We start from the raw sequence: 11,439 nt of genomic DNA, 5'->3' as shown, positions 1-11,439 counted from the left end.
TCCTTGGGTGGGGTGCATAGGCTGAAATTGCTGTCCCCAAGGAGCACCCCAAGAGGGACTTCACCACACCTGAGGGACAGCACCAGATCCACCAATATCAGGATGCTCTCCTCCAGGGGATCAAAGCTGGGTCCAAAAGCCTATGAACATGACTAAAGTTTCTTTAGTCAATCAACAACCAGAAGAGTCTCCTGGGGACTATTATGAAAGACTGTGTGAAAATTATCACATCTTTAGACACTGAGTCACCAGGGAGCCAGCAGATAGTAAACACCACATTTGTAGCCCAAGCTGCCCCAGACATCAGATGAAAGTTCCAAAAGCTTGAGAGCTTTGCTGGGATGACTGAAATTGCCAACAAAATATATATAAACAGAGAAGTTCAAGCTGACAAGAGAGGCTGAAAGAAAAATAAAGAAAAAGGCAAGTCTCCTGGCAGCTGCCCTGAAAGTGAGAGATGGGCAGAAGGCACAGAGAAGCCAGACACCTAGAGGGGGGAAGCCCAGGACACCCCTAGCCAGGGACCAGTGTGCTTACTGTAAAAAAAGGGGCATTGGAATAGTGAATGCCCCAAAAGAGGCAAAGCCCTGAGGCCCAGTCACTGCTGGGAGGAGCACCACAGGGAAAGGCTCATTAGCCTGGCAGGAGCAGACTCAGATTGACAAGGACCAGGCTCTCTCACACTCGACCCCCTTGAGCATATGGTCAAAATTAAAGTGGGAGCCAAATATAGTTGACACAGGGTCAGAACACTCTGTGGCCACTCTCCCTGTTGCCCCCTTCAGTGAAAAGGACTGAAAATATTCTCAGAGGCACAAAGGCAGCGGCAGTATCCCCTCTCACAAGAGGTGAGAGCAGGCATCCAGGAATACCTGATCAGACTGAGAGAGGCAGGCTTCCTAACCGAGTGTCAGTCACCCTGGAACACCCCACTTCTACCAGTCAAAAGGCCAGGAGGAGGGCACCAGCCTGTTTAAGACCTGTGAGACATTAACAGAGTGACTGGTCTTTACACCTTGTAGTCCCAAACCTGTACAACCTGTCGCGTGCCCTGTCCTCGCCGGCAAGAACAGCACGCAACAACAGCAGGATTCTTCTGCAGAAAGCTTTATTCTTCAGCTCTTTGTGAAACAAATGAGTTGGGCAGGACCCAGAGGGGAAGGAGAGGCTTGCTTATATAGTTCTCATGCTCTGACCTGGTTGGTGCGGCTCCATATGCCTTATTAGCATAACCATTTGGTGGGTCTCATTGGTCCTTATGCCAAGGCGCAATTAGCATGTAGTTTAGTGGTGTGGGATGATTTGTCATTAGGAAGTTCGGGGCCTTCCGGCTGCCCTGCATGGGGCGCTATTTTCTGAGCGCGGCTGCCAACATCTCCCCCTTTTTTGTCTAACAGAAGCTCAAGGCGGAACTTGCCAGCAGAGGCGGAGACAGAGGCCTGACCTCCATCATACTTCCTGATGCCCCCTTTTTGGAGAGGGGTTCTGGGCATCTACCCCTATGCAGTCAGGCATGCCTCTCAGAGGGGTCTAAGACCTCTTGCAGTGCTTTGCCTCGCATCCTCTGGCTGGCGTTGGGACCGCTTGGTACAAAGGGTTTGGACCCTTTTTCTCAACCCTCTTGCACCATGAGCTTCTTAAAGAAAGCTGTGATTAAGCATTGAGGTACTCGGGCCTGGTGCAGTGCCACATGGGCTCAGGGTGCAAGAGCTACCTCAAGCTAAAGCCGAGCTTCCTTCTTAAGCATGTTGAGCCACACTTGGGGAGAGGCGCCAACGTCTATCGCCATTAGGGCTTGAGCAAGGATCACCTTGTCCTGCTTATGTTGGTTGCGGAGTCTGCATAACAACCAGAGTAAGAGCATGAGACCTCCAAGCAGGAACACGCCCATCTCAGCCATGCCCGCCCACTCCTTGACGTGGGAGAGAGCTCTGAGGAACCAGGAAGAGAGTCCTTCTGCTACGGAGATATCTAGACGGGTGGAGTTGATGTGGATAATTTCTCGCCGCAGCTCTTCTAGTGTCCCATCGAAGTCTTGGGACCAGTTTCCTGAAAGATACTGGGACAGGTCTCGTGACAGATTAGCTGCCCGTGTAAAATTTTTATATTGAATGCTAGTGATGCAGAGGGCACGATATTTCCGCTCACATCTCAATTGGGCCATTTGCCAGAGCACCTCCATTTGTTCCTCCACGAGATCTATGCGTTGATTGAGGATCATTATTCCTCCTTTCAGTTTGCCATCAAGTGTGGACTGTTGGTCCAGGGCAGAAGCTACTGAGGCTGCAAGGTTATTGAGCTCTGTAGCCGATTTGATGGAGGTGTCTAAAGCTATACTAGCGGCGGTGGCTGCGACCGCGGTCGCGGAGATCAGGAGCACTATGGCGGCTGTAACACCGAAATCGCGCCTTTCTCGAAACAGAGTCATGGTGTTAGGGGCGTCTACGGGAACAGGGACCCAACGGGGGATGCGGACTACCAAAGCATTGGTAAAGTTACGCGCATCCTAACACTGAGACAGAAAGCAGGTTTCATTGGAGCAGGAGTCAAAGCTACTATTGGATAAGATAAACAGAAATGGGGGGTATACGCATACTGGAGAAGGTGGAAAAAGGGAATTAGGTGACTCTGGACCTGATTTTGCTGAACACGTGTAGTTCTCGTTGTTATGGGTCATGATCATGTTCCAGTGTGCGCGCATGTGGTTATTCTCGCACCAAAAGGTGATATTTTTTACACCGATTCCCCCACCCTGGAGGGCGGAAAAGGGGGAGAGGTCGGTACACGAGCCATTGACTCCACACAGCATCTATTTATGGAAGGGGTTCATGCTCAGCTGCTGACGAAACTCGCCTTCGAGCACCTTTACTGGCCACCAAGCCTCATTGGCTGGCCGTCCCTCCATATCTGGGGAGATGGTAAACTCTTGCCTCTCAGTTGCCCACGTTACTACAGTTGACTGACAGTCAGTCCAGGGCCACAGCTCTCCCTCATAGTCGCCCACACAATGGGAGGCATATTTGGGTTGACGAGGCCTGTCGGTGGAATTGTTCCTGGGAGAGTGTACAAATGTGCCATTGATCCAGAGAACCATCTGGTGGATAGTCATGTTCTTATAGGACGGGCTCCCTTCCTTATTAGGCCCTTCAAATTTAGCTGACATAACGGGGAGGCTACTGGCCTCTAGAATTATGTCACTGAACTATCCGTATTTCCTCCGTTTCAGGGAGATACAGCTAGCTAGATTCTGAGTGGTGAAGCATAATGACCCATTAGTTACGAAGGATCGGTTTTCTCCCAGGGGAGCTACTAGGGTGTCTTTAACTAAGTAGGGCAAGTTCATACTAGTATTGGTAGTGAAAAAGCGCGGAAAAACGGCTGCATTGAAACGGACAGGCATAGGCTTAGGAAAGGCAGACAGGATTCCCCATCTCAATACTCCCTGAGTCGGGGTCTCCAGTGTCAGGAGCAGGGTCAGGAGGTACAGCGAAGTCATCTCCTTTGTTTAGGACTTTCCTCGTTAGGCGCTCCGGGATCCAGAAGGGATTTTCTTCACCCTGGGGGAAAACACACACAGCTCCCCTGGATCTGATTATGATTGGATCCGGGCCCTTCCATTGGTTAGATAACACGTCCTTCCATTTTACTAGTTCTTGTGGGTCTTTTGGCCACTGATTATGGCGATCCGCTGCTGTATGGCTTTGAGCATCCAGATTCAAAAAATTTATAGTGAAAAGTGCTAGGGCTATGGCAGTTTTTGGTGTGGGGGGTATATCTTCAATTCCCCCTTTTTGTTTAAGTAAATAGGATTTGAGCGTGCGGTTCGCGCGTTCTACAATCTCTTGACCCTGTGGGTTGTAGGGAAGGCCAGTGATATGTTTTATCCCCATGTGATGACAAAATTGAGCAAATTTTGTAGAGGTATAGGCTGGGCCATTGTCTGTTTTCAGAATCTGTGGTAACCCCCATGCGCTCCAAGCTTCAAGGCAGTGCTGGATGACATGGGAAGCTTTCTCTCCTGACAATGGGGAGGCAAAGATGACTCCTGAACAAGTATCCACGGATACATGTACATATTTCAGTTTCTCAAAAGACGAAATATGCGTCACATCCATTTGCTAAACTTGTAAAGGCTTAATACCTCTGGGGTTGATCCCAACATGAGGTGTGGGAAGGAAGCTGCAGCAATGTTGGCAGCTAAGGACAATGTTCCTAGCTTCGGCCCTGGTTATGCTAAACCGCTTGCGCAGTGTTTCGGCAGTGACATGAAATTGTGTATGGAATTTTGAAGCTGTGGTGATAGGGTCTAGCAGGGGAAAAGCTATATTTCTGGTTGCGAGGTCTGCCAGGTGGTTGCCTTGGGTCATAGGCCCGGGAAGGCCTGAATGTGCTCTGATATGAGTTATATACAAAGGAGATTGCCTATGAAGTAGTGCTGATTGTATCTGTTTGAACAAAGTGGCTACTGGGCTGGACGCTTTGATTAGCTTGGCCACTTCTAGAGATTTGACTGCATTAACTACATAACAGGAGTCAGACACAATATTTAAAGGTTCAGGAAAGATTTGTAGGACCTCTAAGACTATGCGACATTCCACTATTTGTGGAGTGTCAGGCGTGTAGCCTTTTGTCACAACTTTGCCATCATGGACATAGGCACCTGTGCCTGTCTTAGACCCGTCCGTGTAAACTGTTTTTCCATGAGGCAGCGGGGTTAGGCTAGTGACCCGAGGAAATACTAGGAGATGATTTTTGGCGAAGTTGATGAGGGGATGTTTAGGGAAATGATTATCAAAGGTTCTTGAGAAACTGTAAGCAAGTATGGCCCAATCATCGTTCATAGCACATAATACTTGTATCTGTTCTACGCTGTAAGGGGTTATAATTTTAGCTGGAGCCTCTCCGAAATGTGTCATGGAGGTTTTTACTCCTCTTAAAGCAAGTTTGGCCACGGCTGCTGGATAGTACTCTATTGTCCTAGCCTGAGAGGCTTGGGGATGAATCCAGATCAGTGGGCCGTGCTGCCATAAGACTGCTGTTGGCAGCTCTGGGGTGGGAAGGACACACAACTCAAAGGGTTCATTCGATTGCACTCTATTTAATTGTGCTGTCATCAAAGCCTGTTCTACTTTGCGAATGGCTTGTAATGCCTCAGGTGTGAGGGAGCGCGGTGACGTTAGTTGTGGGTCTCCTTCTAGGGTTTTAAATAGTGGAGTCAATTCAGTGGTGGGTATCTTTAAGTATGGGCGCAACCAATTAATATCCCCTAGGAGTTTTTGGAAGTCATTCAAATTTCGCAATTGATTATGTCTTATCTCAAGCTTTTGGGGGCAAATTACATCTGTGTAAATGGTTGCTCCTAGGAATTTGCTAACACTAGATTTTTGGACCTTCTCGCTTGCTATATTCAGTCTCCAATTTTCTAGGGATCTAGTGAGATCTATATATGCTTCTTCTATTTCCGCTGGTTGTGGGGAGCAAAGAAGGATGTCATCCATGTAATGGATGATCTTTAGCGTGGGATAGGTCTTACGAATTGGGTCTAGCGCTCGCTGAACGTACAGTTGACATATGGTGGGGCTATTTGCTATTCCTTGAGGGAGGACCTTCCACTGAAATCTGGCATTGGGTTGTTCATGGTTAATAGCTGGCAAAGTAAAAGCAAATCTTTCCCTGTCCTTGGAGCTTAGAGGTATAGAAAAGAAACAATCTTTAATATCTATTATGAGCACTTTCCATTCTTTGGGTAAGGCAGAGAGGAGTGGCAGTCCCCGTTGTACGGATCTAAGCATTCTCATTTGAGCATTTACTGCTCTCAGATCATGAAGCAACCTCCATGATCCTGACTTTTTCCTGATTACAAATATGGGTGTGTTCCATGGGGACACAGAGGGTTCTAGGTGTCCCACTTGGAGCTGCTCTTGCACTAAGCAATGAGCTGCTTCTAATTTTTCAGAGGATAGGGGCCACTGAGGAACTCATACGGCCTCCTCTGTGAGCCAAGGTATGGGCATGGCATCTTCAATGGCCCCTATGAAAAACCCAGGCCGTGACGGTCATTTTTTACTTTGGGCAGGATGGGCTCTATGTGTCCCTGTTGGTGTTTCCCCAGCCCCTTGCCAGGGATGTATCCCATGTCCATCATCATGCCTTGGGCGGGGGTGGAGTATTCATTAATGAGTTTGAGGCCTAAGTCTCTCATGACATCCCTCCCCCATAAATTGACCGGTAGAGGGAGTACATAAGGGGTGACTGTACCTTCTTGTCCTTCAGGGGCTCGCCATTTCAATGGTTTGGCACTAATTGAAGGGCTTGACTCATATCCTAAACCTTGTAATGAATGTGAGGATTGGGTCACAGGCCACTTGGAGGGCCACCAGGTTGCAGAGATAATACTTTTATCTGCTCCAGTGTCTAGGATTCTTTCAAAGCTCTTTCCCTCTATTTGAAGAGTTAATTTTGGTCTGTCTGCTAAATCTAATACTATGAAGGCTGAATCCCAGTCAGAGGAGCCGAAGCCCCTTTCTCCCCTCTCCGTGTTGGTAGCAGGATAATTGGCGTGGAGACTAGGTAAAACTAAGAGCTGGGCTATGCGGTCTCCCGGGGATATAGGATAGATTCCTCTGGGAGCCGAACACATGATTTTTACCTGTCCTTCATAATCTTGATCTATGACTCTGGGATGAACTACCAGGCCTTTCAATGCAGCAGAAGAGCGCCCTAGGAGTAACCCAATGGTATTTGGTGGTAGGGGGCCTTTAAAGTCTGAAGGGATAGGCTGAACTCCCATCTGTGGAGTCAACACTATTCTGGTGGTGGCACGGATGTCCAATCCCGCGGAACCTGAAGTGGCTCTCCTTGGGGGGCCTGGTTGTTCCCGAATGACACTTGCGTGCTGGTTGCCCCATATATTTGCGGGCCCTGGTGACGGGGGCCCCTCTGGGCGTTTTTTGGCAACTCTAAGGGTTTCCCTTCTATATCTTTAATAGACCGGCACTCATTAGCCCAATGCCTGCCTTTCTTACACTTAGGGCACAATTCAGGGGTCTTTTGGGTTGTTTGTTCTGAAGCTGGGCTCCTACACTCTCTCTTTATATGTCTTAATTTCTCGCATTGAAAGCATTTGATACTTCTGTTAGTGATCCTGGCTTGTTTGTGGCTCTGTAATATGGCTGCGGCTAGGCCCGCATTGGTGAGTGGCCCTCCTATTTCTCTACAGGCTTTCAACCAGGCATGTATCCCTTTTTGTTTCCAGGGTGTTATCGCCTGTCTGCATTCCTTGGTACATTGTTCAAACACTAATTGCTCCACTAGGGGCATTGCTTGTTCCTGATCTCCAAATATTCTGCCTGCGGCCTCTATCATACGAGCGACAAAGTCAGAAAATGGCTCGCTCAGCCCCTGAATAATTTTTGTCAAATTGCCTGATACTTCTCCTTTGTTGGTGAGGGCTTTCCATGCCTTGGCGGCGCACGTGTTTATTTGTGCATATACCTGTAAGGGGAAGGCGGTCTGGTCGGCTACCCACTGTCCTTGGCCCGTCAGCATATCATATGACCATGCAGGCTGTCCTTCGGCCGTGTTTGCGCGTGCCTGGGTCATGCTGATATCATGCCACAATGCCTTCTATTCTATGTATTGCCCCATACTAGAAAGGCATGCCTTAGTTACATATTGCCAGTCTGCGGGTGTCATGGCTGTCTCTGTTAATCTCTCAACTTGTGCTATGGTATAGTTAGCACTGACTCTATAAGCCCGAACGGATTCTGCTAACTCCTTAACTTGTTTATGGCTCAGGGGCTGGTGAGAGCGTACACCGTTATCCTCAAATACAGGAAACATTTGTCTAATTGCCTGAAGAGTATCTGGGTGGCAAAAGGAGAGTGCGCCACTCACGTAAGGTGGCGGGGCAAAGGGCGTCGGGGGACACCCTGCTTTCATTTTTTCCTTGGTCCGCTTTTCAACTTTGCTGGTTCCCTTACTTCTACACTCTGCGGTTTTATTTTCTTCCCCTTCCTCTGCGGACGTTAATTCCTCCTCAGATTCCCTATTGGAGAGTTGGAGGTCCCTCAACTCTTTCCAGGGGTATTTACTATTTTCTCCGAGGCGATTGTCACTCGCTTCTCGGGGCTCTTTCGCTTTTGCCCTAGGTGGGCTTTCTCCCTCACTCTGAGGTTTCTTTACCTTCGTTTTTGTGGCCTTTTTTCGGCCGCGCGCGCTCTCTGTTTCCCGTTCCGTTTCTGACATGCTCTCTTGGATATCTGTCAATGCTCTCTGACCTTCTTTTATTACCTTTTCACATCTCTCATCTTGCAGACAAGCTCTAATCAGTTTCCAGAGGGGCCTGGTGCCTCCCCTCAGGCTACCCTCCTCCTCCTCTCTATCAAGATCTTTCCCCAGTTTGTCCCAGCTCGGGATTGAGAGGGACCCTGAACAAATGAACCAGGGGGCCACACGGTCTATCTCCTTCACAAAAGATCCTAAGACTTTGCTGGAGACCTTCAAGTTTCGCTCTTTGAGAGCTGTCTGCAGCGCCGTGACTAATGACGGTGCATTCCCCATGGTGCCTCCTTATTTACAGAGAACCATCAACCATCATCCTAAAAAGCAGGGGCCTCTCGGAACTTACCCCTCCGGGCTTTCTTCTGACCTGCAGTTCTGAATCCTCTCCAGATGTCTGAAGGGTCCTCCCTGTGCCGGTGATGTTCTGGTTCCCGGGATTCGGCACCACTTGTCGCGTGCCCTGTCCTCGCCGGCAAGAACAGCACGCAACAACAGCAGGATTCTTCTGCAGAAAGCTTTATTCTTCAGCTCTTTGTGAAACAAATGAGTTGGGCAGGACCCAGAGGGGAAGGAGAGGCTTGCTTATATAGTTCTCATGCTCTGACCTGGTTGGTGCGGCTCCATATGCCTTATTAGCATAACCATTTGGTGGGTCTCATTGGTCCTTATGCCAAGGCGCAATTAGCATGTAGTTTAGTGGTGTGGGATGATTTGTCATTAGGAAGTTCGGGGCCTTCCGGCTGCCCTGCATGGGGCGCTATTTTCTGAGCGCGGCTGCCAACAACAACCTCCTCAGCCAGATCCCAGAGCCAGCCAAATAGTTCACTTGCCCAGACTTAAAGATGTCTTTCTCCGCCTCTGGCTGTTCCCACAAAGCCAGCTCTTATTTGCTTTTGAATGGATGGAACAGGATAAGGGGCAGCAGGTGCAATTAACATGGACACGGCTTCCACAAGTTCAACAACTCACCCACTCTCTTTGGAGAGGCATTGGCTTCAGTCCTTGCCAACTTTCTGAGAGATGCCACATGCTGCACCCTCCTGCGGTATGTAGATGACCTCCTCTTTGCCAGTGACACCCAGGAAAATTGTAAAAAAGGCACAAAGACCTTCCTGCAACTCCTGTCAGACTCAGGATACCGAGCCTCCTAAAAAAAGGCACAAATCTGCCAACAGCAAGTCTCATACTTAGGCTTCCTCCTCACCCAAGGAGAAAGGGCACTAAGGCCAGAGAAGAAAAAGGTCATTAACTCCTTGCCCCAGCCCAGGACGAGGGGGGGCGTGCGAGAATTACTAGGGCTGCCGGGTTCTGCAAAAATCTGGATTCCTGGATTCTCAGCAATGGCAAGGCCCCTCTGCGACCTCCTGTGGGGGGGCAGACTGAAAGACCCTGTCTGGACAAAAGAGGCAAGAGCCACCTTCCTGGAAATAAAAGCTGCTTCAGAACAGGCACCAGCCCTAAGCCTGCCAAATACAAAAAGGCCCTTCAATCTCTTTGTACATAAAAAGGTAGCAATTCTGCATTGCAAAGAACATCAAAAGAAAAACAACCCTATAGCACAGGGGAATTGAATGGCAGATGAAGCTGCTAAAGCAGCAGCCAGTAAGGAGGCAGGGAGAGCTCCTTCCCTCACTATGGCTCTAACACCCCCAGTAGAGGATCCTCCACCGAGGTATACTGAAATGGAGAAAGACTGGGCATTAACTGAAAGAGCCACTTTAACTGAAAATGGATGGTGGATGTTGCTGGACAGACGTATCTTTGTCTCAACTGCAACCAGGAAGCAACTAGTCAGCAAATACCACCAGCTCACCCACCTGGGAAAAACTGCACTGGAGGAGGCGGAGCCAACATGGCGGCATGAGTAGGACAGTGGTAATCTCCTCCCAAAAACATATATATTTTTGGAAATACAACAAATACAACTAATCCTAAAAGAGAGACCAGAAGACACAGGACAACAGCCAGACTACATCCACTCTTGTGAGAGCCCAGCCCTTGGTGAAAGGGGTAAGATACAAGCCCCGGCCCAGCGGGAACCGAGCACACCTCCCCACAGTGCCCGGTGGAAGGGAGAGGGAGCTCAGGACTGCTAAACACCCAGCCCCAGCCACCCAAACCAGAGCGCAGATACAGTGCACGTGTGGAGGGCTGGAAACTAGGGAAACAGGGCAGCAAGAACTCTGAGCAGGTTCTAAAGCTGATGCCATTGTGACAAAGAAAAGCGAGTGCTTTTTGAAAATCTTAAAGGGACAGGGACATAATAGCTAGATGGAAACAACAAAGGTCACAGTCCAGTGGCTGGAAATTACAGGGAAAACTGGGTGCATTAATCCTCTGGGCAACAGCTCTGAGACCCCTCACGGAGGTAAACAGCTAAACAACCCCACCGACGTCCATTAACGCTCTGGGCACTGTGAAAGCTGAGAAGCAGCCTAAGGCAGGCCCCGCCCCCTCAGAAAGGGAGTTTTTTTCATATCGGCCGGGCAAGACACAAAGACCCATTCTACATGCAATTACCCAACAAAAGCCACTAGGGGTAGCAGTTGTCCAGGTAAAGAAAGGCCAGTAGCGAGTGAAAAGTTTGACCCTTCCAGCTTACAGTCAATAGCACCTGTACACATGAAAAGGCAAAAAAATATGATCCAGACAAGACTAACCCAGACAGCTTCAGCATCTGCTACATCCTCCCCTGAGAAGGAACCTGGGGAGATAGCTTTAGCCAGTCTTCCTGAAAAAGAATTCAAAACAAAAGTCATAATCATGCTGATGGACTTGCAGAGGAATATGCAAGAACTAAGGAAGGAGAATACAGAAATAAAACAAGCTCTGGAAGGACTTCAAAACAGAATGGACGAGATGCAAGAGACCATTAACGGACTACAAAACAGAGAACAGGAATGCAGAGAAGCTGATGCAGAGAGAGATAAAAGGATCTCCAGGAATGAAAGAATTATAAGAGAGCTGAGTGACCAATCAAAAAGGAACAATATACACATTATAGGGGTACCATAAGAAGAAGAGAGCGAAAAAGGGATAGAAAGTGTCTTTGAAGAAATAATTGCCAAAAACTTCCCCAAATTAGGGGAAGAAATGGCCTCTCAGACCACAGAGGTACACAGAAATCCCATGACAAGGGATCCAAGGAGGGCAACA

At 48.8% G+C, this 11,439-nt stretch overlaps 1 protein-coding gene across 1 annotated transcript; it reads right to left on the bottom strand.

The window, feature by feature from the left end:
• Nucleotides 1–1,076: 1,076 nt before the first annotated feature.
• LOC140847415 (uncharacterized) lies at nt 1,077–9,064 on the bottom strand. Its single transcript, XM_073227689.1, has 2 exons — nt 8,630–9,064; nt 1,077–3,557 (listed from the first exon to the last, which is right to left on the bottom strand). The coding sequence occupies exon 2, from the start codon at nt 2,426–2,428 to the stop codon at nt 1,721–1,723; it is 708 nt and encodes a 235-aa protein (XP_073083790.1). The 5' UTR covers nt 2,429–3,557; nt 8,630–9,064; the 3' UTR covers nt 1,077–1,720.
• Nucleotides 9,065–11,439: the final 2,375 nt, after the last annotated feature.

The sequence above is a fragment of the Manis javanica genome, chromosome X, assembly GCF_040802235.1.
Source record: "Manis javanica isolate MJ-LG chromosome X, MJ_LKY, whole genome shotgun sequence".
Lineage (NCBI taxonomy): Eukaryota > Metazoa > Chordata > Mammalia > Pholidota > Manidae > Manis > Manis javanica.
Note: the sequence above shows the minus strand (reverse complement) of the source record. Positions and strands in the feature narration are given on the sequence as shown.

Coding starts and splice junctions, on each gene's coding strand:
- LOC140847415 (XM_073227689.1), bottom strand. CDS start 2,428: ATGACTCTGTTTCGAGAAAGGCGCGATTTCGGTGTTACAGCCGCCATA.